The sequence below is a fragment of the Entelurus aequoreus genome, linkage group LG25, assembly GCF_033978785.1.
Source record: "Entelurus aequoreus isolate RoL-2023_Sb linkage group LG25, RoL_Eaeq_v1.1, whole genome shotgun sequence".
NCBI lineage: Eukaryota > Metazoa > Chordata > Actinopteri > Syngnathiformes > Syngnathidae > Entelurus > Entelurus aequoreus.
In genome coordinates, this window is record NC_084755.1 from 33,964,537 (window position 1) to 33,988,436 (window position 23,900).

At 39.1% G+C, this 23,900-nt stretch overlaps 1 protein-coding gene across 1 annotated transcript in view; it reads right to left on the reverse strand.

Moving 5' to 3' along the window:
* The window catches only part of LOC133642451 (multidrug resistance-associated protein 1-like), a 104,935-nt gene that overhangs the window by 35,403 nt on the left and 45,632 nt on the right, over window positions 1-23,900 (reverse strand). Inside the window, 8 exon segments of the mRNA XM_062036643.1 lie at window positions 756-923; window positions 3,324-3,500; window positions 7,498-7,624; window positions 12,117-12,186; window positions 12,298-12,385; window positions 16,138-16,284; window positions 16,433-16,636; window positions 16,777-16,869. Of these exon segments, the coding sequence (XP_061892627.1) occupies window positions 756-923; window positions 3,324-3,500; window positions 7,498-7,624; window positions 12,117-12,186; window positions 12,298-12,385; window positions 16,138-16,284; window positions 16,433-16,636; window positions 16,777-16,869 (1,074 nt within the window).

A 23,900-nucleotide genomic window follows, 5' to 3' on the forward strand; every position in this document is an offset into this window, starting at 1 on the left:
CCTTCTTACAAACATTGTGCCGGCCCAGTCACATGATATATGCGACTTCTACACACACGTGAGAATGCAAGCATACTTGGTCAACAGCCATACAGGTCACACTGAAGGTAGCCGTATAAACAACTTTAACATTGTTACAAATATGCGCCACACTGTGAACCCACACCAAACAAGAATGACAAACACATTTCGGGAGAACAGCCACACCGTAACACAACAGAACAAATACCCAGAACCACTTGCAGCACTAACTCTTCCGGGATGCTACAATATATACCCCCTGCTACCACCAAACCCCGCCCCCCCCAAACTCCATCTATCCCTGCGCACAAACGTGAGGCTATAAACCAAATTAACGAAAACTGCTTTGACATAGCAACGGATTACTAATTTTTTGATATAATAAACAACACGTTACTACTTACAACAAAAATAATCTGAGTACTCTCAACACTGGTTATCTAGCCATAAAACACTCAGGTAACCTTCAGCACTTTGCATGTTTTGTTCAAGATATTACCGGTATACACCGTATATCACCATTCGGCTTGAAAATACCGCAATGTTCGTTTTGGTCCATATTGCCCAGCCCGAGTTCCGTGTAAATGATCAAACCTGTATTGAACCACTAAAAACAATACTGAATCTTGATCTAAATCTGATGAAACTGCCAACATTCTCTGTTGAACGACCATTTGCCTGTTTATTAGCTTGAGTTTGTAGCTCAAAAGACATACAAGTAGGATCATACACACCTTGTCCTTCAGCAAGCCCTGTGGGCCAATGACTTGCTCAAATAGGTGCTTTCCTACATGAGCGTCAACAGCGGACAGAGGGTCATCTAGCAGGTAGACAGAGCGGTCACAGTAAACAGCCCGAGCCAGGCTCACCCTCTGCTTCTGACCGCCAGACAGATTGACACCCTGTATAAACATTCAAGATAAGCAAATCATTATTCCTCCCAAAAAATAATGCATTAAGTTTTTAGGAACCACAGTAAATCTGCCATATAACTACAAAATTGTCAGTCAATATTGATGCTTTAAAGGGGAACTGCACTTTTTTATTTGTATTTAACCTATCATTCACAATCCCAAGACAAGCACACATGTGCTTTTCTTTTTTTTAAATGTATTAGAACCAGTAAAAAAATGTGAGCAAAAGTCTACTTACAATGGAGCCTATAGGAGGCCCTCTATTATGATCATCTTGCCGCTATAAATAGTTTGTCTGCGTTAGCACTTATAATAACAATATCACTAAAACTTGGTTAATATTCAAATCACGAAATGTAAATGTAATATTGTTGGCGCTTTTTGGATGGTTATTTATTGGCGGAATAGAGGATCTCCAATTGGCTCCGCTTTAAGCAGACTTTTATTTACATTTATATAATATTTAGAATGCATTAAAAAAAAACATCCATCGTCATGTCATTCATAATGATTGTGAACTATAGGCAAAATTCCCCCAAAAATGCAGTTCCCCTTTAATACACAATTGCCAATGCAATTAAATGTATTTTATGTACACATTGATGGATAACTTTCTTTGAAATCATAAGTGAGAGTGAAGCAGATAGACTATTTATTTTTACAAAAATTGAGTGAACTATTTTAATAATATTTTTTTTAGAGATGTCCGATAATATCGGCCTGCCGATATTATCAGCCGATAAATGCTTTAAAATGTATTATCGGAAATTATCGGTATCGTTTTTTTAATTATCTGTATCGTTTTTTAAATTTTTTTTTATTTTTTTAATTAAATCAACATAAAAAACACAAGATACACTTACAATTAGTGCACCAACCCAAAAAACCTCCCTCCCCCATTTACACTCATTCACACAAAAGAGTTGTTTCTTTCTGTTATTAATATTCTGGTTCCTGCATTATATATTAGAGATGTCCGATAAATGCTTTAAAATGTAATATCGGAAATTATCGGTATCGTTTTTTTTATTATCGGTATCGGTTTATTTTTATTTTTTTTATTAAATCAACATAAAAAACACAAGATACACTTACAATTAGTGCACCAACCCAAAAAACCTCCCTCCCCCGTTTACACTCATTCACACAAAAGGGTTGTTTCTTTCTGTTATTAATATTCTGGTTCCTACATTATATATCAATATATATCAATACAGTCTGCAAGGGATACAGTCCGTAAGCACACATGATTGTAAGTGCTGCTGGTCCACTAATAGTACTAACCTTTAACAGTTAATTTTACTCATTTTCATTAATTACTAGTTTCTATGTAACTGTTTTTATATTGTTTTACTTTCTTTTTTATTCAATAATTTTTTTTAAATTTATTTATCTTATTTTATTTTATTAATATTTAAAAAAAGGACCTTATATTCACCATACCTGGTTGTCCAAATTAGGCATAATAATGTGTTAATTCCACGACTGTATATATCAGTATCGGTTGATATCGGTATCGGTTAATAAAGAGTTGGACAATATCGGAATATCGGATATCGGCAAAAAGCCATTATCGGACATCCCTATTATATATCAATATATATCAATACAGTCTGCAAGGGATACAGTCCGTAAGCACACATGATTGTGCGTGCTGCTGGTCCACTAATAGTACTAACCTTTAACAGTTAATTTTACTCATTTTCATTCATTACTAGTTTCTATGTAACTGTTTTTATATTGTTTTACTTTCTTTTTTATTCAAGAAAATGTTTTTAATTTATTTAGCTTATTTTACTTTATTATTATTTTTTAAAAGGACCTTATCTTCACCATACCTGGTTGTCCAAATTAGGCATAATAATGTGTTAATTCCTTGACTGTACATATCGGTATCGGTAATTAAAGAGTTGGACAATATCGGATATCGGCAAAAAGCCATTATCGGACATCCCTGATTTTTTTTATGATGTGATAATATTTAAGTTAAAAAGTCCTGCAATTTTTCGAGTGCATGCATTTTTTTGGTCAAAATTTAAAGAACGAATATGTTTAGTAAGAAAGATGAATAATTTATTGACACACATTATTTTCAGGCTTTCGCAGGCCACGTGAAACAATGTGGCGGGGGGCCATATCGGCCCCCTGGGCCTTGAGTTTGACACCCGTGGTTCATGCATATTAAATTGATCATTTAAAGCTTTTTAAAAAAAAATTAAATCCAACCATCAAAATACATTGTAGTAAAATATGATGATAATTTTACAATATAAAAAAGTAGGAGAAAATGAACCAACCGATATTCCCAAAAGAGCTCAATCTTACATTGACATAACTTTTCAACAATATTTGTTCCACCAATCAGATTATGTATGTAGGAACGAATACCTTTTCTCCAATCTCTGTTCCATCTCCAGCAGGCAGCATCTCAAGGTCAGGTTCAAGAGCACAAGCTGTCACCACACGTTGATACCAATTTTCAATTGTCTCCTGGCCAAATATGATGTTTTCTTTCAGTGTGGAATTCTGTATCCAGGCCTGCTGGGGAACATAGGCAACTGAACCCTATAAAACGAGAACAATACATTAACATTTTTTATTTATTTATTAGCTGTTTACAGTAACAAAAGTAGGTAATTAAATAAATCGGCAGACTAAAAAAAACAACCTTTTAGACATACAAAACCCAAAACCAGTGAAGTTGGCACGTTGTGTAAATCGTAAATAAAAACAGAATACAATGATTTCCAAATCCTTTTCAACTTATATTCAATTGAATAGACCGCAAACTGGTAAACTTTGTATTTTTTTGCAAATATTAGCTCATTTGGAATTTGATGCCTGCAACATGTTTCAAAAAAGCTGGCGCAAGTGGCAAAAAAGACTGACAAAGTTGAGGAATGCTCATCAAACACTTATTTGGAACATCCCACAGGTGAACAGGCTAATTGGGAACAGGTGGGTGCCATGATTGGGTATAAAAGCAGCTTCCATGAAATGCTCAGTCATTCACAAACAAGGATGGGGCGAGGGGCACCACTTTGTGAACAAATGCGTGAGCAAATTGTCGAACAGTTTAAGAACAACATTACTCAACCAGCTATTGCAACGAATTTAGGGATTTCACCATCTACGCGCCGTAATATCATCAAAAGGTTGAGAGATCCTGGAAAAATCACTGCACGTAAGCGGCAAGGCCGGACACCAACACTGAATGCCCGTGACCTTCGATCTCTCAGGTGGTACTGCATCAAAAAGCCACATCAGTGTGTAGAGGATATCACCACATAGGTTCAGGAACACTTCAGAAAACCACTGTCAGTAACTACAGTTCGTCGCTACATCTGCAAGTGCAAGTTAAAACTCTACTATGCAAAGCAAAAGCCATTTATCAACAACACCCAGAAACACTGCCCGCTTTGCTGGGCCCGAGCTCATCTAAGATGGACTGGTGCAAAGTAGAAAAGTGTTCTGTGGTCTGACGAGTCCACATTTCAAATTGTTTTTGGAAACTGTGGGCGTCGTGTCCTCCGTACCAAAGAGGAAAAGAACCATCCGGACTGTTCTAGGCGCAAAGTTCGAAAGCCAGCATGTGAGATGGTATGGAGGTGTATTAGTGCCCAAGACATGGGTAACTTACACTTCTGTGAAGGCACCATTAATGCTGAAAGGTACATACAGGTTTTGGAGCAACATATGTTGCCATCCAAGCAACGTTATCATGGACGCCCCTGCTTATTTCAGCAAGACAATGCCAAGCCACATTCTGCACGTGTTACAACAGCGTGGCTTTGTAGTAAAAGACTGTGGGTACTAGACTGGCCTGCCTGTAGTCCAGACCTGTTTCCCATTGAAAATGTGTGGCGCATTATGACGCCTAAAATACGACAACGGAGACCCCCGGACTGTTGAACAACTTAAGCTGTACATCAAGCAAGAATGGGAAAGAATTCCACCTGAAAAGCTTCAAAAATGTGTCTCCTCAGTTCCCAAACGTTTACAGAGTGTTGTTAAAAGGAAAGGCCATGTAACACAGTGGTAAAAATGCCCCTGGGACAATTTGTAATTCTGAGTTCATGATTATTTGCAAAAAATAAATAAAGTTTCTCAGTTCAAAGATTAAATATATTGTCTTTGCAGTCTATTCAATTGAATATAAGTTGGAAAGGATTTGCAAATCATTGTATTCTGTTTTTCTCTGCCCTAAACACCTCCCTAGGGAGGCTTTCGGGTGGCATCCTGACCAGATGCCCGAACCACCTCATCTGGCTCCTCTCTTTACTTTGAGCTGCCCCCGGATGGCAGAGCTTCTCACCCTATCTCTAAGGGAGAGACCTGCCACCCGGCGGAGGATCCTGTCCTTTCGGTCATAACCCAAAGCTCATGACCACAGGTGAGGATGGGAACGTCCGAACGGATAGGAGGCCACGGGGAAGACCCAGGACACGTTGGGAAGACTATGTCTCCAGGCTGGCCTGGGAACGCCTCGTGATCCCCCGGGAAGAGCTGGACGAAGTGGCTGGGGAGAGGAAAGTCTGGGCTTCCCTGCTTAGGCTGCTGCCCCCGCGACCCGACCTCGGATAAGCGGAAGAAGACGGATGGATGTATTCTGTTTTTATTTACGATTTACACAACGTGCCAACTTCACTGATTTTGGGGTTTGTACTTTTGCCACCTGAAATCTCAAACTAAATGTAATCAATTATGAGGTGAATGCAAATTGTTATAAACACTATAACTTACTATTATCAATATTGTATTAATTGTACCAATTCATTTGAAAAATAAATACACACTCACAGATGAGCAAACATTTTTGCCACATTAATGACATGTCGTGTTCCCTAGTCACTTCACGGTTCAATTACTGTAGATTTTAAAGTATCATTGAGATTTCAGCACCCATTTAATTAATTAATGCTAAAACGACATAGATTTTAGGCTGTAAGTTTTAAAAGGCACAGGGTGTGTTTGTGTGTGTAAAAGCTGTGTGGATGGCTTATAAATTACGCTAAACGCATAGAAAAAAATAAATATTGCCCCTACTTAGCAGATATTCATCGACCAAGAGGGGGTCTGGAACACAAACCCTGCGATAATCGAAGGAACATTGTACAAGTGCTCGGTATCTGACGAACAATATAGGAGAAATTGCAAATTCCACCATTTACAGACAGAAACAAGAGGCATCAGTGGCTTCACAAGCCTTAAAGGCCTACTGAAAGCCACTACTACCGACCACGCAGTCTGATAGTTTATATATCAATGATGAAATCTTAACATTGCAACACATGCCAATACGGCCGGGTTAACTTATAAAGTGACATTTTAAATTTCCTGGGAAATATCCGTCTGAAAACGTCTCGGTATGATGACGTCTGTTTTCATCTCATAATTCCACAGTATTCTGGACATCTGTGTTGGTGAATCTTTTGCTATTTGTTTAATGAACAATGAAGACTGCAAAGAAGAAAGCTTTAGGTGGGATCGGTGTATTAGCGGCTGGCTATAGCAACACAACCAGGAGGACTTTGAGTTGGATAGCAGACGCGCTATCCGACGCTAGCCGCCGACCGCACCGATGATCGGGTGAAGTCCTTCGTCGCGCCGTCGATCGCTGGAACGCAGGTGACCACGGGTGGTGATGAGCAGATGAGGGCTGGCGTAGGTGGAGAGCTAATGTTTTTAGCATAGCTCTGTCGAGGTCCCGTAGCTAAGTTAGCTTCAATGGCGTCGTTAGCAACAGCCTTGCTAGGCTTCGCCAGGCTGGACAGCATTAACCGTGTGGTTACAGGTCCAGGGTTTGGTTCGGTGTCTCCTGATAGTAGAAGTATTAATAGTATTGTTGATCTTCGGTCTATCCTTCCAGTCAGGGGCATGTTTCTTCTGTTTCTATCCGCAGTTAAGCACGATGCTATTACGTTAGCTCCGAAGCTAAAGTGCTTCACCGATGTATTGTCGTGGAGATGAAAGTCACTGTGAATGTCCATTTCGCGTTCTCGACTCTCATTTTCAAGAGGATATAGTATCCGAGGTGGTTTAAAATACAAATCCGTGATCCACAATAGAAAAAGGAGAAAGTGTGGAATCCAATGAACCCTTGTACCTAAGTTACGGTCAGAGCGAAAAAGGATACACCCTGGCGTCCTGCACTGCCCTCTAATCCTTCACTCTCACTTTCCTCATCCATGAATCTTTCATCCTCGCTCAAATTAATGGGGTAATCGTCGCTTTCTCGGTCCGAATCGCTCTTGCTGCTGGTGTAAACAATGTGCAGATGTGAGGAGCCTTTCAACCTGTGACGTCACGCTACTTCCGGTACAGGCAAGGCTTTTTTTATCAGCGACCAAAAGTTGCAACTTTATCGTTGATGTTCTCTACTAAATCCTTTCAGCAAAAATATGGCAATATCGCGAAATGATCAAGTATGACACATAGAATGGATCTGCTATCCCCGTTTAAATATGAAAATCTCATTTCAGTAGGCCTTTAAACTCCACACTTCAGCAGCGTGCAGTGTACTTTGCACAATTTAACGTTGAATTAAAATATGGGCCAAAACCTTAACAGCCACGCTTCCTTCAATTTTTTCCATCTCCCCGAGCAGCGCAGACAGCAGAGATGACTTTCCAGACCCGACGTGTCCCACAATGGCTACGATGGACCCTTCTGGGATACACACGTTCAGCCTGCAGACAACGTGGAATGATAAAGAATAATAATGAAGAACATAAAGATAATGAGAATGAACATTCAGAAAACAAATTCTCAGCATCATAAGTGTCAAAACTAGAAACTTACTACTTACTTACTATAGTCAATAAACTGTACAGATACAGCGGAACGTTTCTGGCGACAAACTGTTTACATCGAACGAATCAACAAATTCTGGTCCACCGTGTTCTGTACCAAATAGTGCCTACGTAAAAGGTAAACCGCTTTGGTCGACATAAAATCTGAGGCCCAAAAGAGTACTTTCTTTAAAAAAATATGTACATATATATACATATGTATACTGTATGTATAATATAAAGCTAACACAAATCTTGGAGAATACAGCATTCAGATATGCTGCTTTATGGTCATGGAATAACTTACAGAAGGATCTGAGGTTACCTGAACTCATCACTTTGGGGGAATTTCAGGCCATTTTAAAGGATCGAGAAATTGTTTCTAATGGGGATTGTACTTGTTTTGAAGTTGTTTCTACTGAAAGATTGTATACATTGTTTTGACCTATCACATGTTTTATATTCATATACATATGTAGGTAATTTTTTATTTGTTTTAATTGTGATGTCTGACTGCTGCTGTTTTTGTTGTTCTTATATGTATTTCTGTAACTTCTTGCTGCCCTCTTGGCCAGGTCACTCTTGGAAAAAAGATTTTAAAGGCCTACTGAAAGCCACTACTACCGACCACGCAGTCTGATAGTTTATATGTCAATGATGAAATCTTAACATTGCAACACATGCCAATACGGCTGGGTTAACTTATAAAGTGCCATTTTAAATTTCCCGCTAAATTTCCGGTTGAAAACGTCTATGTATGATGACGTATGCGCGTGACGTCACTAGTTAAACGGAAGTATTGGTACACCATTGAATCCAATACAAAAAAGCTCTGTTTTCATCTCAAAATTCCACAGTATTCTGGACATCTGTGTTGGTGAATCTTTTGCAATTTGTTTAATGAACAATGAAGACTGCAAAGAAGAAAGTTGTCGGTGGGATCGGTGTATTAGCGGCTGGCTGTAGCAACACAACCAGGAGGACTTTGACTTGGATAGCAGACGCGCTAGCCGACGCTAGCCGCCGACCGCACGGATGATCGGGTGAAGTCCTTCGTCCTTCCGTCGATCGCTGGAACGCAGGTGAGCACGGGTGTTGATGAGCAGATGAGGGCTGGCTGGCATAGGTGGAGCGCTAATGTTTTTATCATAGCTCTGTGAGGTCCCGTTGCTAAGTTAGCTTCAATGGCGTCGTTAGCAACAGCATTGTTAAGATTCGCCAAGCTGGAAAGCATTAACTGTGTATTTACAGGTCCAGAGGTTTAATAGTATTGTTGATTTTCTGTCTATCCTTCCAGTCAGGGGTTTATTTCTTTTGTTTCTATCTGCAGTTAAGCCCGATGCTATCATGTTAGCTCCGTAGCTAAAGTGTTTCGCCGATGTATTGTCGTGGAGATAAAAGTCACTGTGAATGTCCATTTCGCGTTCTCGACTCTCATTTTCAAGAGGATATAGTATCCGAGGTGGTTTAAAATACAAATCCGTGATCCACAATAGAAAAAGGAGAAAGTGTGGAATCCAATGAGCCAGCTTGTACCCAAGTTACGGTCAGAGCGAAAAAAGATACGTCCTGCACTGCACGCTAGTCCTTCACTCTCACGTTCCTCATCCACGAATCTTTCATCCTCGCTCAAATTAATGGGGTAATCGTCGCTTTCTCGGTCCGAATCTCTCTCGCTGCTGGTGTAAACAATGGGGAAATGTGAGGAGCCCTTCCTCCTGTGACGTCACGCTACTTCCGGTATAGGCAAGGCTTTTTTTTTATCAGTGACCAAAAGTTGCGAACTTTATCGTCGTTGTTCTCTACTAAATCCTTTCAGCAAAAATATGGCAATATCGCGAAATGATCAAGTATGACAGATAGAATGGATCTGCTATTCCCGTTTATATAAAAAAAATTCATTTCAGTAGGCCTTTAATCTCAATGAGTTTTTACCTGGTTAAATAAAGGATATTGATTGATTGATGTGTTTAGTTACTGTTAACTTAATCAAACACTTTCAAATATATTCCTTGACCACTCGTTTACACCAGTGCTTCTCACCAGTAGTTTAGCAGCGGGAACCACTGTCACACATTAATGGCAAGCACTGACCCAAATTGCGGACATTTATTAACTTCAATATCTTATAATTAATTAAGTGACGTTTCTTGCCCAACGACACAACAGCAGGATGGAGAAGGCTGGATTTGAACCAGGAACGCTGCAACAATGTGTGCCAGCATAAAACAAGACCAATGACCACTTCAGGAATTTTTTATACACAAATAGTGGATAAAAAAATATTTTTTGAGAAAAAACAAACTCTAAAGTGTTTGTGGAGGTACATGAGGAGTACAATCAAAGCAAATACAAAAATAAAAAGTGTGATTGGAATATTAATATTAAATATCCAATTAACTCAGTAGGTAAATTAATTCTCCCAGTCTCTCCCGATAGTTCAGTCACATGTAATTACCTGTGAGGTAACACGACGTGAGCTGCAGGGTGAAATGCCGTCTCTCGCGAGGGGCATTCAACAGATTATAATTAAGCTGCAGTTTCTATAAATTGTCTTTCAACGCTCTGCTCTTGCTGGTAATTAATCTTTTTTCTTCTTCTTCTGTGCTCCAGCTACAATGAGGCGAGTGGGAGGTATAGGTAGAGGGCGCAATGGTGTTTGGACATTACGCCGCAAGGAGGGCTTTTCACTATCCTGGACAGGAAAACGCACCACAAATAAAAATATAATATGATATAAATTAATAATATATATAATCTACAAACCCCGTTTCCATATGAGTTGGGAAATTGTGTTAGATGTAAATATAAACAGAATACAATGATTTGCAAATCCTTTTCAACCCATATTCAATTGAATGCACCACAAAGACAACATATTTGATGTTCAAACTCAAACTTTTTTTTTTTTTTTTGCAAATAATAATTAACTTAGAATTTCATGGCTGCAACACGTGCCAAAGTAGTTGGGAAAGGGCATGTTCACCACTGTGTTACATGGCCTTTCCTTTTAACAACACGCAGTAAACGTTTGGGAACTGAGGAGACATTTTTGAAGCTTCTCAGGTGGAATTCTTTCCCATTCTTGCTTGATGTACAGCTTAAGTTGTTCAACAGTCCGTTGTGGTATTTTAGGCTTCATAATGCTCCACACATTTTCAATGGGAGACAGGTCTGGACTACAGGCAGGCCAGTCTAGTACCCGCACTCTTTTACTATGAAGCCACGTTGATGTAACACGTGGCTTGGCATTGTCTTGCTGAAATAAGCAGGGGCGTCCATGGTAACGTTGCTTGGATGGCAACATATGTTGCTCCAAAACCTGTATGTACCTTTCAGCATTAATGGCGCCTTCACAGATGTGTAAGTTACCCATGTCTTGGGCACTAATACACCCCCATACCATCACACATGCTGGCTTTTCAACTTTGCGCCTATAACAATCCGGATGGTTCTTTTCCTCTTTGGTCCGGAGGACACGACGTCCACAGTTTCCAAAAACAATTTGAAAAGTGGACTCGTCAGACCACAGAACACTTTTCCACTTTGTATCAGTCCATCTTAGATGAGCTCAGGCCCAGCGAAGCAGACGGCGTTTCTGGGTGTTGTTGATAAACGGTTTTCGCCTTGCATAGGAGAGTTTTAACTTGCACTCACAGATGTAGCGACCAACTGTAGTTACTGACAGTGGGTTTCTGAAGTGTTCCTGAGCCCATGTGGTGATATCCTCTACACACTGATGTCGCTTGTTGATGCAGTACAGCCTGAGGGATGGAAGGTCACGGGCTTAGCTGCTTACGTGCAGTGATTTCTCCAGATTCTCTGAACCCTTTGATGATATTACGGAGCGTAGATGGTGAAATCCCTAAATTCCTTGCAATAGCTGGTTGAGAAAGGTTTTTCTTAAACTGTTCAACAATTTGCTCACGCATTTGTTGACAAAGTGGTGACCCTCGCCCCATCCTTGTTTGTGAATGACTGAGCATTTCATGGAATCTACTTTTATACCCAATCATGGCACCCACCTGTTCCCAATTAGCCTGCACACCTGTGGGATGTTCCAAATAAGTGTTTGATGAGCATTCCTCAACTTTATCAGTATTTATTGCCACCTTTCCCAACTTCTTTGTCACATGTTGCTGGCATCAAATTCTAAAGTTAATGATTATTTGCAAAAAAAAAAAAAAGTTTATCAGTTTGAACATCAAATATGTTGTCTTTGTAGCATATTCAACTGAATATGGGTTGAAAAGGATTTGCAAATATAAGTATTCCGTTTATATTTACATCTAACACAATTTCCCAACTCATATGGAAACGGGGTTTGTATAAACAAAACAAAAAAGCTAGACACAGAACTTATTTACACATTAATAATTTGTTTGGATACCTCTTTAGTGTTGGAGATTCTGCTCTAGACCAACTGAAAGTTCCATCCACGATGGATATACTCGTTGAGGCTGCAAGGCAGGAAGAAGGTGTTCAAATGCATTTAAAAGGCACACGGCTAGTGCTTTGATGAAATTAAGTAATGACAGGAAGCAAAAGGGCAAGAAACCAGAAAGACTCACAGCCAACTATTGTTTTGCGTTCCACACTGTCCTCCTGTAGCTCCTCGTGTGATAGAAAGACCCTCAATCGCTTCAAGGAGACGCTCGCCTTAAGACAGAATGGCGAGAACCAAATGGACAAAATGTTCAATCTTTTTACAACAAATTTCCCCAAATTGTTTATTTTTTAAACGAATTCCTATTTTGTTTTTTTCCCTCAAATGTTGGTCAGTCGGTGTCAGTTTATTCCAAACATGCATACAATTACAATGTAAATGCATCTAGGGGTGTAACGGTACACACAAATTTCGGTTCGGTCCGTACCTCGGTTCAGAGGTCACGGTTCGGTTCATTTTCGGTACAGTAAGAAAACAACAAAATATACATTTTTGGGTAATTTATAGGGATGTCCGATAATGGCTTTTTGCCGATATCCGATATTGTCCAACTCTTTAATTACTGATACCGATATCAACCGAAACCGATATCAACCGATATATGCAGTCGTGGAATTAACACATTATTATGCCTAATTTGGACAACCAGGTATAGTGAAGATAATGTACTTTTTAAAAAAATTAGTAAAATAAGATAAATAAATTAAAAACATTTTCTTGAATAAAAAAGAAAGTAAAACAATATAAAAACAGTTACATAGAAACTAGTAATGAATGAAAATTTGTAAAATTAACTGTTAAAGGTTAGTACTATTAGTGGACCAGCAGCACGCACAATCATGTGTGCTTACGGACTGTATCCCTTGCAGACTGTATTGATATATATTGATATATAATGTAGGAACCTACCAGAATATTAATAACAGAAAGAAACAACCCTTTTGTGTGAATGAGTTGGGGAGGGAGGTTTTTTGGGTTGGTGCACTAATTGTAAGTGTATCTTGTGTTTTTTATGTTGATTTGATTTAAAAAAAAAAAAAAAAAAAACGACACCGATAATAAAAAAAAAACGATACCGATAATTTCCGATATTACATTTTAACGCATATATCGGCCGATAATATCGGCCTGCCGATATTATCGGACATCTCTAGTTATTTATTTACCAAAATTTCAAAATCTTCCACCAAAAATATTTTTCTTAGTGGAATATTTGATGTGAAGTAATGGGAACCTTGGATAGGTCAATAATTCATAATAACATTGATTTTGATTCAATATTATGTTTTGAGCAATGACAGTTTGAAAGACAAAAAAACAGCTTTGTTTTATTAGTCAACATTGCAACTTTTTCTAAATGACATTTAGCCTTTAAGCTTTTTTATTTCACTTTTGTTATGTTTTTGTTTATTTTAATAGTATTTTTAGAATGTGCCGTGGGCCTTTAAAACATTAGCTGTGGGCCGCAAATGGCCTCCGGGGCACACTTTTGACAACCCTACTATAGATAATAAAAAATTTAATCTGATAAATCTATGGATAAAAAGCAGAGCATGGCGACGCATGCGCGTTTATTTTTTTAATTAAAAAAAAAAAAAATTTAAATTAATTTTTTTATTTTTTATTTTTTTTAATGAATTTATTAATCAATCAACAAAACAATACACAACAATACCCCAATAATGCAATCCAATTCCAAAACCAAACCCGTCCCAGCAATGTTAAGAATAACAACAAACAGAGCAATTGAGGACACACAAACATGACACGGAACAATACAAAAGTAGTGAAACAAAAATGAACATTATCGACAACAGCATCAATATTAGTAATAATTTCAAAATAGCAGTGATTAAAAAAAAAAAAGCCCCTCCCTCACGAATGCTGCTGCACGCACAATTTGTTTTGTTTTTAACCCCTTCTTAACCCTGAACGTACATTGAAAATACACGCAACCCTAACTCAAAATGCCAGACATTTGAGGCATTTAAGAAACTCCGCCCGGACAGCCCCGCAAAAGAGGACATGTCCGGTGAAAAGAGGACGTATGGTCAGTCTATCGTAGCCCGTTAGCTGCTAGCATGCCGTGTGTTGTGCCTCGGTGTGCATTGTTTACACCACGTGCGTTACGCTACTTAATATGTCCGTGTGGAAACTCGTTCGGTACACCTCCGAACCGATCCGGAACCCACGTACCGAAACGGTTCAATACAAATACACGTACCGTTGCACCCCTAAATGCATCACATAATTCTAGTTGTTTCATTACAGCATATCCAAAAAGAAGTTGGAAGAAGCAAAGCTTATTTAATCCTACCCCTTTTCGTATCATAGCAGTTTTATTCCATTTGTTTGCTCTCTATATGTAGCGCAACAGTAAATGAATAAGTAAATAAATATACAATGAGTAAGTCAATAATTGTTAAATACATACATAAACAATAATCAAAGTTCTCATAAATAGTTAAGTAATTTATTTTTGTCATTTTAAGCATACGGTGGCATATTCATTTCACAGACGCATCACGTTTGCTATTTCCTTCAACAACAACACTACTACTAATCCTGGCAGACTTTTTTCCCCCCCAATAACTAGAGATGTCCGATAATATCGGGCTGCCGATATTATCGGCCGATAAATGCTTTAAAATGTAATATCGGAAATTATCGGTATCGGTTCGGAAATTATCGGTATCGGTTAGAAAAAGTAAAATGTATGACTTTTTAAAACGTCGCTGTACGTAGTGGTACACGGACGTAGGGAGAAGTACAGAGCGCCAATAAACCTTAAAGGCACTGCCTTTGCGTGCCGGCCCGGTCACATAATATCTACGGCTTTTCACACACACAAGTGAATGCAAGGCATACTTGGTCAACAGCCATACAGGTCACACTGATGGTGACCGTATAAACAACTTTAACACTGTTACAAATATGCGCCACACTGTGAACCCACACCAAAAAAGAATGACAAACACATTTCGGGAGAACATCCGCACCGTAACACAACATAAACACAACAGAACAAATACCCAGAACCCCTTGCAGCACTAACTCTTCCGGGACGCTACAATATACCCCCCAACCATGCCCTACTCATGCTCTCTCAGGGAGAGCATGTCCCAAATTCCAAGCTGCTGTTTTGAGGCAAGTTAAAAAAAATAATGCACTTTGTGACTTCAATAATAAATATGGCAGTGCCATGTTGGCATTTTTTTCCATAACTTGAGTTGATTTATTTTGGAAAACCTTGTTACATTGTTTAATGCATCCAGCGGGGCATCACAACAAAATTAGGCATAATAATGTGTTAATTCCACGACTGTATATATCGGTATCGGTTGATATCGGAATCGGTAATTAAGAGTTGGACAATATCGGAATATCGGATATCGGCAAAAAAGCCATTATTGGACATCTCTACCAATAACCGTACACAAGTAGCACAGTCACCCAACCATCAAACATATAGGAATGCAGTGCTGCTAATAAGTTAAATGGTAAAATGGGTTATACTTATATAGCGCTTTTCTACCTTCAAGGTACTCAAAGCGCTTTGACACTATTTCCACATTCACCCATTCACACACACATTCACACACTGATGGCGGGAGCTGCCATGCAAGGCCCTAACCACGACCCATCAGGAGCAAGGGTGAAGTGTCTTGCTCAAGGACACAACGGACGTGACGAGGTTGGTAGAAGGTGGGGATTGAACCAGGAACCCTCAGGTTGCTGGCACGGCCACTCTCCCAACTGCGCCACGCCGTCCCTTAACGTTGGTTATAGTTCCATACCGTTTTGAGGCAATTTGAGACCTTATTAAACAGAGGAACACTAGCATCAACATTTGCATTTAATTTGAATAACTTGTAACAAGCAGCCTGAGAAAGTCACTAGACCCAATCGTTACCAACAAATGAATTTGACTGCATCTTTATTCAGCTCGACACTTACTACTGACCTGCACCATGCTACTGATGACCATCGGCAACATGTTGAGAGGAAAACGCAGGATATTGAAGAGCGCCAGTGAGACAAAAGCCTTCTGGGCATCAAGCACATTATGTTCATCCACCAGCACATACACAGCAAAAGTGGACAAGGCAACCTGCAGAGCCAAAGACAGATATTAAAGTTGATCAGATATAAAAAGTGATACTTGGCAAGGACTTGAAAAACACAAAAACATACTATTAATTCTTTGTAACAGTAGGTCTATTTGAATGAGTATTGCGATTCTTCTTTGTTGCACTCACCAAAAAGGGTGCACAGACCCAGGTGAAGGTAGACACTGCGCCAAGGTAGGCAGCTTTTTTCAGTACCTTTAGCTCACTTTCCCGGATATCTGACACCTTTCCCTTGAAGGCAAGCTCCCAGGCATACAGCTTCAACACCTTGATGCCGTTAAACATCTCATTCATCAGCTTAATGCGATTGTCTTTACTCTTCATCTGTGCGACCTGCATCATAAAAGTAAAAAAAAAACACTACTACATAGTTTTGTACTCACAGGGGTAGAATATTCTCGACAAGACATAGGTACATGCCAGATGAATTCAAGTGTATGGGAATAAAAATGTCATGCCTGTCTGGGTCTCACCTGGTAGGTTTTGGTTTTCATGGCAATAAAGGCATTAATAGGAACCATCAGAATCATCACAGCCACTCCAGCTAGAACAGATGGGCCCAGGTTCTAAAGTAGTAACAAAAGATTCAAGATAGATTTCTCAAAATGTTCTCCAACAATCCAACCACCCGTTCCATCCCTATATTTTCTATACCACCTCTCTTGCTCAGACTAGTGGCAGTAGCTGAAGCCTAACCGAGCTGGGTGGTGATGATAAATCCAATTTGAAATTACGAGTCACAAGCACTGGAACAATTGTACAAGGGAGGAGTGTACGGTGGAAGACAATAACATCAACACCCTTCCGACTGGCTGATCCACATAAGCCAGGGGTGGGCAATTAATTTTTACCGCATGAGCAACCCGAGCACTGCTGGAGGGCCACATCGACAATATTTCAATTACATTTTGCTGAATATTATTTTTGATGTATACCGTAAGATAAATAATAATAATAATAATTAATAATAATAATAATAATAATACTTTAATTTAACCTAACTTAACTTTATACCAAAAGCACTGCTTTGGAAATCATTTGTACCCCTTTCAGAGATCACATTTAGTTCCCCTTAAACATCCTCATGTTGCACAATGAAATGTAAGCATAGGATGAAGTGTGCATTCCTGTAACTTTCTCTAGTAACAGCATTCCATGATTAATATAAATAAATTAACATTAATAATAAATGACAGTAAAATAAGCACACGTATGAGTTGTCCGACTTTTTGTGGGGCCAGAAACGCACCAGTGGTTTAGTGGTATGCGTGTTGGTGACAGATGACAAGTTGGTTTTGGCCTGGTTTGTACGGCAGAAAATGACTAGTTTTTCGAGATAGAAGTTTTTTACTCATGTTTTTGGTGTGGTTATGGCCGAATATAAACAGTTTTGCTCAATAAAGTGATCGATATAATTCCCGTCCTCGAAGCATCTCGATAGACGTTACAATAATTGAACGGTGTTCAATTGAACGGTGTTGACTAACACCGTTAGGGCTACTTGCTGTCACTGTCACTCAAAGTTGCATTGCAAAATTACACAGAATAAATGTGTTTATCTAGTTTAGAATTCAGATGGGATTTGATTTGGTGCGCGGCATATATTTGCTGTGCGCAGAGGACGCTTGAGCAGTGCGCAATTGCGCAGGCGCGCACATTAGAGGGAACGTTGCTTGGCAGTCCATGTCTTGTTGAAAACACGCCATTCCTCATCAACTTTTCTCTTTTTAGCGTCTCGGGGGTAAACCGTGCATCACTTTTCGCTGTGCACCTTCACTCAAAGGTTACACACGGACATACGCTCATAAATAACACTTTTTAAAATAAAAGCAGCACAGTTGTATTGTGCGCACGACATAGATATTTTTTCAACTTTATTTTTGCAGCTGTTCACATTCACTCAAAATCACGAACGCACGCACATACGTCCACACGGAAGTAATACAAATAACGCTTTTCAAAACAAAAGCAGCACCGTTGTATTGCACACTTGACATAGATACTTTTTAAAATGTATTTTGTAATTTATGATTGGCCTCACGCGGGCCGGACAGGGACGCACAAAGGGCCGGATGTAGCCCGCGGGCCGCAGAATGCCCAGGTCTGACATAAGCGGTTGTTGACATAACCAAAATCAAAGATAGCCATTTTTTGTTGACGCGGCTTTGCTCCATTTGTGTACCGTATTTTTCGGATTATAAATTGCAGTTTTTTTTATAGTTCGGCCGGGGGTGCGATTTATACTCTGGAGCGATTTATGTGTGAAATTATTACACATTACCGTAAAATATCAAATAATATTATTTATCTCATTCACGTAAGAGACTAGATGTACCGGTAGAAGAAGAAGCTGCACATTGTCTACCTTTGGAGTTGGCAGAGTTGTTTAGAAGCGACACAGAGGAGGAAGATTTCATGGGATTTAGCGATTAGGAGTGACAGATTGTTTGGTAAACGTATAGCATGTTCTAAATGTTATAGTTATTTGAATGACTCTTACCATAATATGTTACGTTAACATACCAGGCACGTTCTCAGTTGGTTATTTATGCCTCATATAACGTACACTTATTCAGCCTGTTGTTCACTATTCTTATTTATTTTAAATTGCCTTTCAAATGTCTATTCTTGGTGTTGGGTTTTATCAAATAAATTTCCCCCAAAAATGCGACATATACTCAAGTGCGACGTGTATATGTTTTTTTCCTTCTTTATTATGCATTTTCGGCCGGTGCGACTTATACTCCGGAGCGTTTATAATCCGAAAAATACGGTACATCATTATTTTTATTTTTGTGCTTTCATATTTTATACTCTTATCTAACAGCTGCTGTGATAAAATCATTGTATGTAAAGCTTTTGTACATGCACAAATATTTCTTTCGGCGATTACGATTCTAAAAAACAAACAAATAAATATGTGTATTTCAGGGGTACGTGATGAATGGCGGACATATAGTTATTACGGCCAATATGAGAAATTATGACGTCATACGACCTACCCTCACTGTGTTGTAGGTGGGTTACGTTGAGCAAATCAAGCGCTTCTTCACTCCTACCTGCGCCGTGATGTAAATGGCCTATCGTGAACTTCCCCTAAGCCAGTGCTTTTCATTTTTTTTCCTGTTACACCACCCCTAGGAAGATGAAAACATCTCGTGCCCCCCCACTCTCCGCCACGACTGTAAATACGATCATTCGTTTACGAAATTGTTATAAGTACATCTCTGCATAATATTGTATTCTTTTTAACATTAAAGAAACCAAAAAAGAAAAAACTATAACTCAACTTACAACACATATGACTCAATACTATTTCTACTATTGTTCTGTCAATGTTATGTTTTTCTTAACTTATTAATTTACTATTTATATTATTTCTATTTAAATTTGTGCATATATTTGATCATAGGTTTTATACAGTATATATTTTTAATGGCTTTATTTTAGTTATTCTCCACTGTGGACGCCTTAAAGGTGGCTTTTTTTCTTTTTTGTGCTGTGTGTGTGTGCGTGTGTGTGTTGTGTGTTTGTGTGTGCGCATGCGTGTGTTTATGTTTTCTTCTCTTCTATTATTTTTTTTGTTTGTTTGTTTGTTTTGTACAGCACTTTGTTTGCCACTTGCCTCTTTATAGAAGTGCAATAGAAATAAAGTTTGATTTTAATAACTTCATTATTTTATAGCCTGTAACAGAAAAGATAAAAAATACATCAATTTGCCTGGAAAAATAAAATAAAATAAAAAAATCCTTATTTATTTTTATTTATATTTTTATTTTATTTTATTTTATTTATTTATTTTTCTCCTGTCCAGCTTCTCAGGCAAATCATGTAGTTGATGTAGATTCCCATATAGGCTGTTCAGATTTACTTTACAAAAGAGAAGTGTAGGATACTTCTCTTGTTGCCTTATTTGTATTTGACTTTAATAAATGTATTTATATTATCATTTGGTGCAGCCGGGCCAGAGCACCAAAAAATCCTTATTTAAACTATAAAAATTTTTTGACCGACTTAAACCATTGATACTGAATTTTTTTTATTTTTATAAACTCAATAAATAATAATAACTTCAAATTGGTCGACAACATTAACTCAGGAGCACAATATACAAAAGACTAACCTCCAAAACAAAAATAAAAAACTATTTGTGCTGATTTTTTTTTTAAATCAAAATGAGGAAGTTGGGATTAATGGCTACAATGAGCATGTTTTGTAGTGCAGAGCTTTTTGAAGCATGATACCGATAAGGCATATTCCTCGGGGTCACACGCGCTTCACTATTTGAGAAGGACTGCCTTAAGTTCACCGTAAACAAACATGATGTTAATCACTAATTCAGAAGACGACCTTTTGCCTGCTATTTGCACTAAATGTTGTGGATTCCAAGACAAGGTAAAATAAACCCCATTGTGTTTCCACATGTGAAACCTTATCAGCCACCTGAACCGCCAGCATCACTGTGTAGCGTTTTGAAAGCATGCATAGATGCCTGTGCTGCTAAAGAAACTGCCCCAAAGACAGCTGCAAAGAAAGGTGTGGACAAACTACCGTTAAACCTACATTTTAAAAAAACGAACAATATTCAATATAAATACGTTTTAAGTTATCAATATCAACTCTGGGAAGCAGGAAGTTGACTGTACCGGTATCGGCTCCAAAAAATATTGTGCATCCAGAGTGTATTTTGTTAGTAGCAGTGGTAGAATCGAGGTTAATACTGCCATGCTTTTATTGTGAAGCTTAATTGTTGCTGTAGTCATTCCACGCTGCTTAGCGATAACACATACCAACATAAACGGACCGATTTTTTAAATAAAATGACGGCTTTGTGGTAAAATGTCATGTTGACAAAAAGTGGTCAAGCACGTACAGTCTTGGTCAAAAGTTGACATACACTTGTAAAGAACATAATGTCATGGCTGTTTTGAGTTTCCAATCATTTCTACAACTCTTATTTTTTTGTAATAGAGTGATTGGAGCACATACTTGTTGGTCCCAAAAAACATTCATGAAGTTTGGTTCTTTTATGAATTTATTATGGGTCTACTGAAAATGTGAGCAAATGTGCTGGGTCAAAAGTATACATACAGCAATGTTAATATTTGCTTACATGTCCCTTGGCAAGTTTCACTGCAATAAGGCGCTTTTGGTAGCCATCCACAAGCTTCTGCTTGAATTTTTGACCACTCCTCTTGACAAAATTGGTGCAGTTCAGCTAAATTTGTTGGTTTTCTGACATGGACTTGTTTCTTCAGCATTGTCCACAGGTTTAAGTCAGGACTTTGGGAAGGCCATTCTAAAACCTTAATTCTAGCCTGGTTTAGCCATTCCTTTACCACTTTTGACGTGTGCTTGGGGTCATTGTCCTGTTGGAACACCCAACTGTGCCCAAGACCCAACCTCCGGGCTGATGATTTTAGATTGTCCTGAAGAATTTGGAGGTAATCCTCCTTTTTCATTGTCTCATTTACTCTCTGTAAAGCACCAGTTCCATTGGCTCAGAGCATAATACTACCACCACCATGCTTGACCGTAGGAATGGTGTTCATGGGATTAAAGGCCTCACCTTTTCTCCTCCAAACATATTGCCGGGTATTGTGGCCAAACAGCTCCATTTTTGTTTCATCTGACCACAGAACTTTCCTCCAGAAGGTCTTATCTTTGTCCATGTGATGTCAGATGAAACAAAAATGGAGCTGTTTGGCCACAATACCCAGCAATATGTTTGGAGGAGAAAATGTGAGGCCTTTAATCCCAGGAACACCATCCCTACCGTCAAGCATAGTGGTGGTAGTATTATGCTCTGGGCCTGTTTTGCTGCCAATGGAACTGGTGCTTTACAGAGAGTAAATGGGACAATGAAAAAGGAGGATTACCTCCAAATTCTTCAGGACAACCTAAAATCATCAGCCCGGAGGTTGGGTCTTGGGCGCAGTTGGGTGTTCCAACAGGACAACGACCCCAAACACACGCCAAAAGTGGTAAAGGAATGGCTAAATGAGGCTAGAATTAAGGTTTTAGAATGGCCTTCCCAAAGTCCTGACTTAAAGGCCTACTGAAAGCCACTACTATCGACCACGCAGTCTGATAGTTTATATATCAATGATGAAATCTTAACATTGCAACACATGCCAATACGGCCGGGTTAACTTATAAAGTGCAATTTTAAATTTCCCGGGAAATATCCGGCTGAAAACGTCTCGGTATGATGACGTTTGCGCGTGACGTCACAGATTGTGCGGAAGTATTGGGACACATTGTGTCCCAATACAAACAGCGTCTGTTTTCATCGCAAAATTCCACAGTATTCTGGACATCTGTGTTGGTGAATCTTTTGCAATTTGTTCAATGGACAATGAAGACTGCAAAGAAGAAAGCTGTAGGTGGGATCGGTGTATTAGCGGCCGGCTGCAGCAACACAACCAGGAGGACTTTGAGTTGGATAGCAGACGCGGTACCGTGAGTACGCAGCTGCGGCTTCCAAACATTTGATCGCTTGCCCGTACGTGCGTGCCGCTATGTGCATGTCACGTACGTAACTTTGGGGAAATATATGTGCTGTATGGACTTTACGGAAGTGAACGGTACTTTGGGCTGTGGGATTGAGTGTGCTGTGCGGGTGTTTGATTTGTATTGGTGGGTTATATGGACGGGAGGGGGGAGGTGTTTGTTATGCGGATTCATTTGTGGCATATTAAATATAAGCCTGGTTGTGTTGTGGCTAATAGAGTATATATATGTCTTGTGTTTATTTACTGTTTTAGTCATTCCCAGTTGAATATCAGGTCCCACCCGCCTATCACTGCATCTTCCCTATCTGAATCGCTTCCACTGCCCTCTAGTCCTTCACTCTCACTTTCCTCATCCACGAATCTTTCATCCTCGCTCAAATTAATGGGGTAATCGTCGCTTTCTCGGTCCGAATCACTCACACTGCTGGCGTCCATGATTGTAAACAATGTGCAGATGTGAGGAGCTCCACAACCTCTGACGTCACGCTACTTCCGGTACAGGCAAGGCTTTTTTTTTTATCAGTGACCAAAAGTTGCGAACTTTATCGTCAATGTTCTCTACTAAATCCTTTCAGCAAAAATATGGCAATATCGCGAAATGATCAAGTATGACACACAGAATGGATATGCTATCAAGAAAATCTCATTTCAGTAAGCCTTTAAACGTGTGGTCAATGCTGAAGAAACAAGTCCATGTCAGAAAACCAACTAATTTAGCTGAACTGCACCAATTTTGTCAAGAGGAGTGGTCAAAAATTCAAGCAGAAGCTTGTGTATGGCTACCAAAAGTGCCTTATTGCAGTCAAACTTGCCAAGGGACATGTAAGCAAATATTAACATTGCTGTACGTATACTTTTGACCCAGCACATTTGCTCACATTTTCAGTAGACCCATAATAAATTCATAAAAGAACCAAACCTCATGAATGTTTTTTGGGACCAACACGTATGTGCTCTAATCACTCTATCACAAAAAAATAAGAGCTGTAGAAATTATTGGAAACTCAAGACAGCCATGACATCATTGGCGTTGTTAGGCCTATTTTAGGGGGGCTCAAGCCCCCCTAAAATGTTCTTAAGCC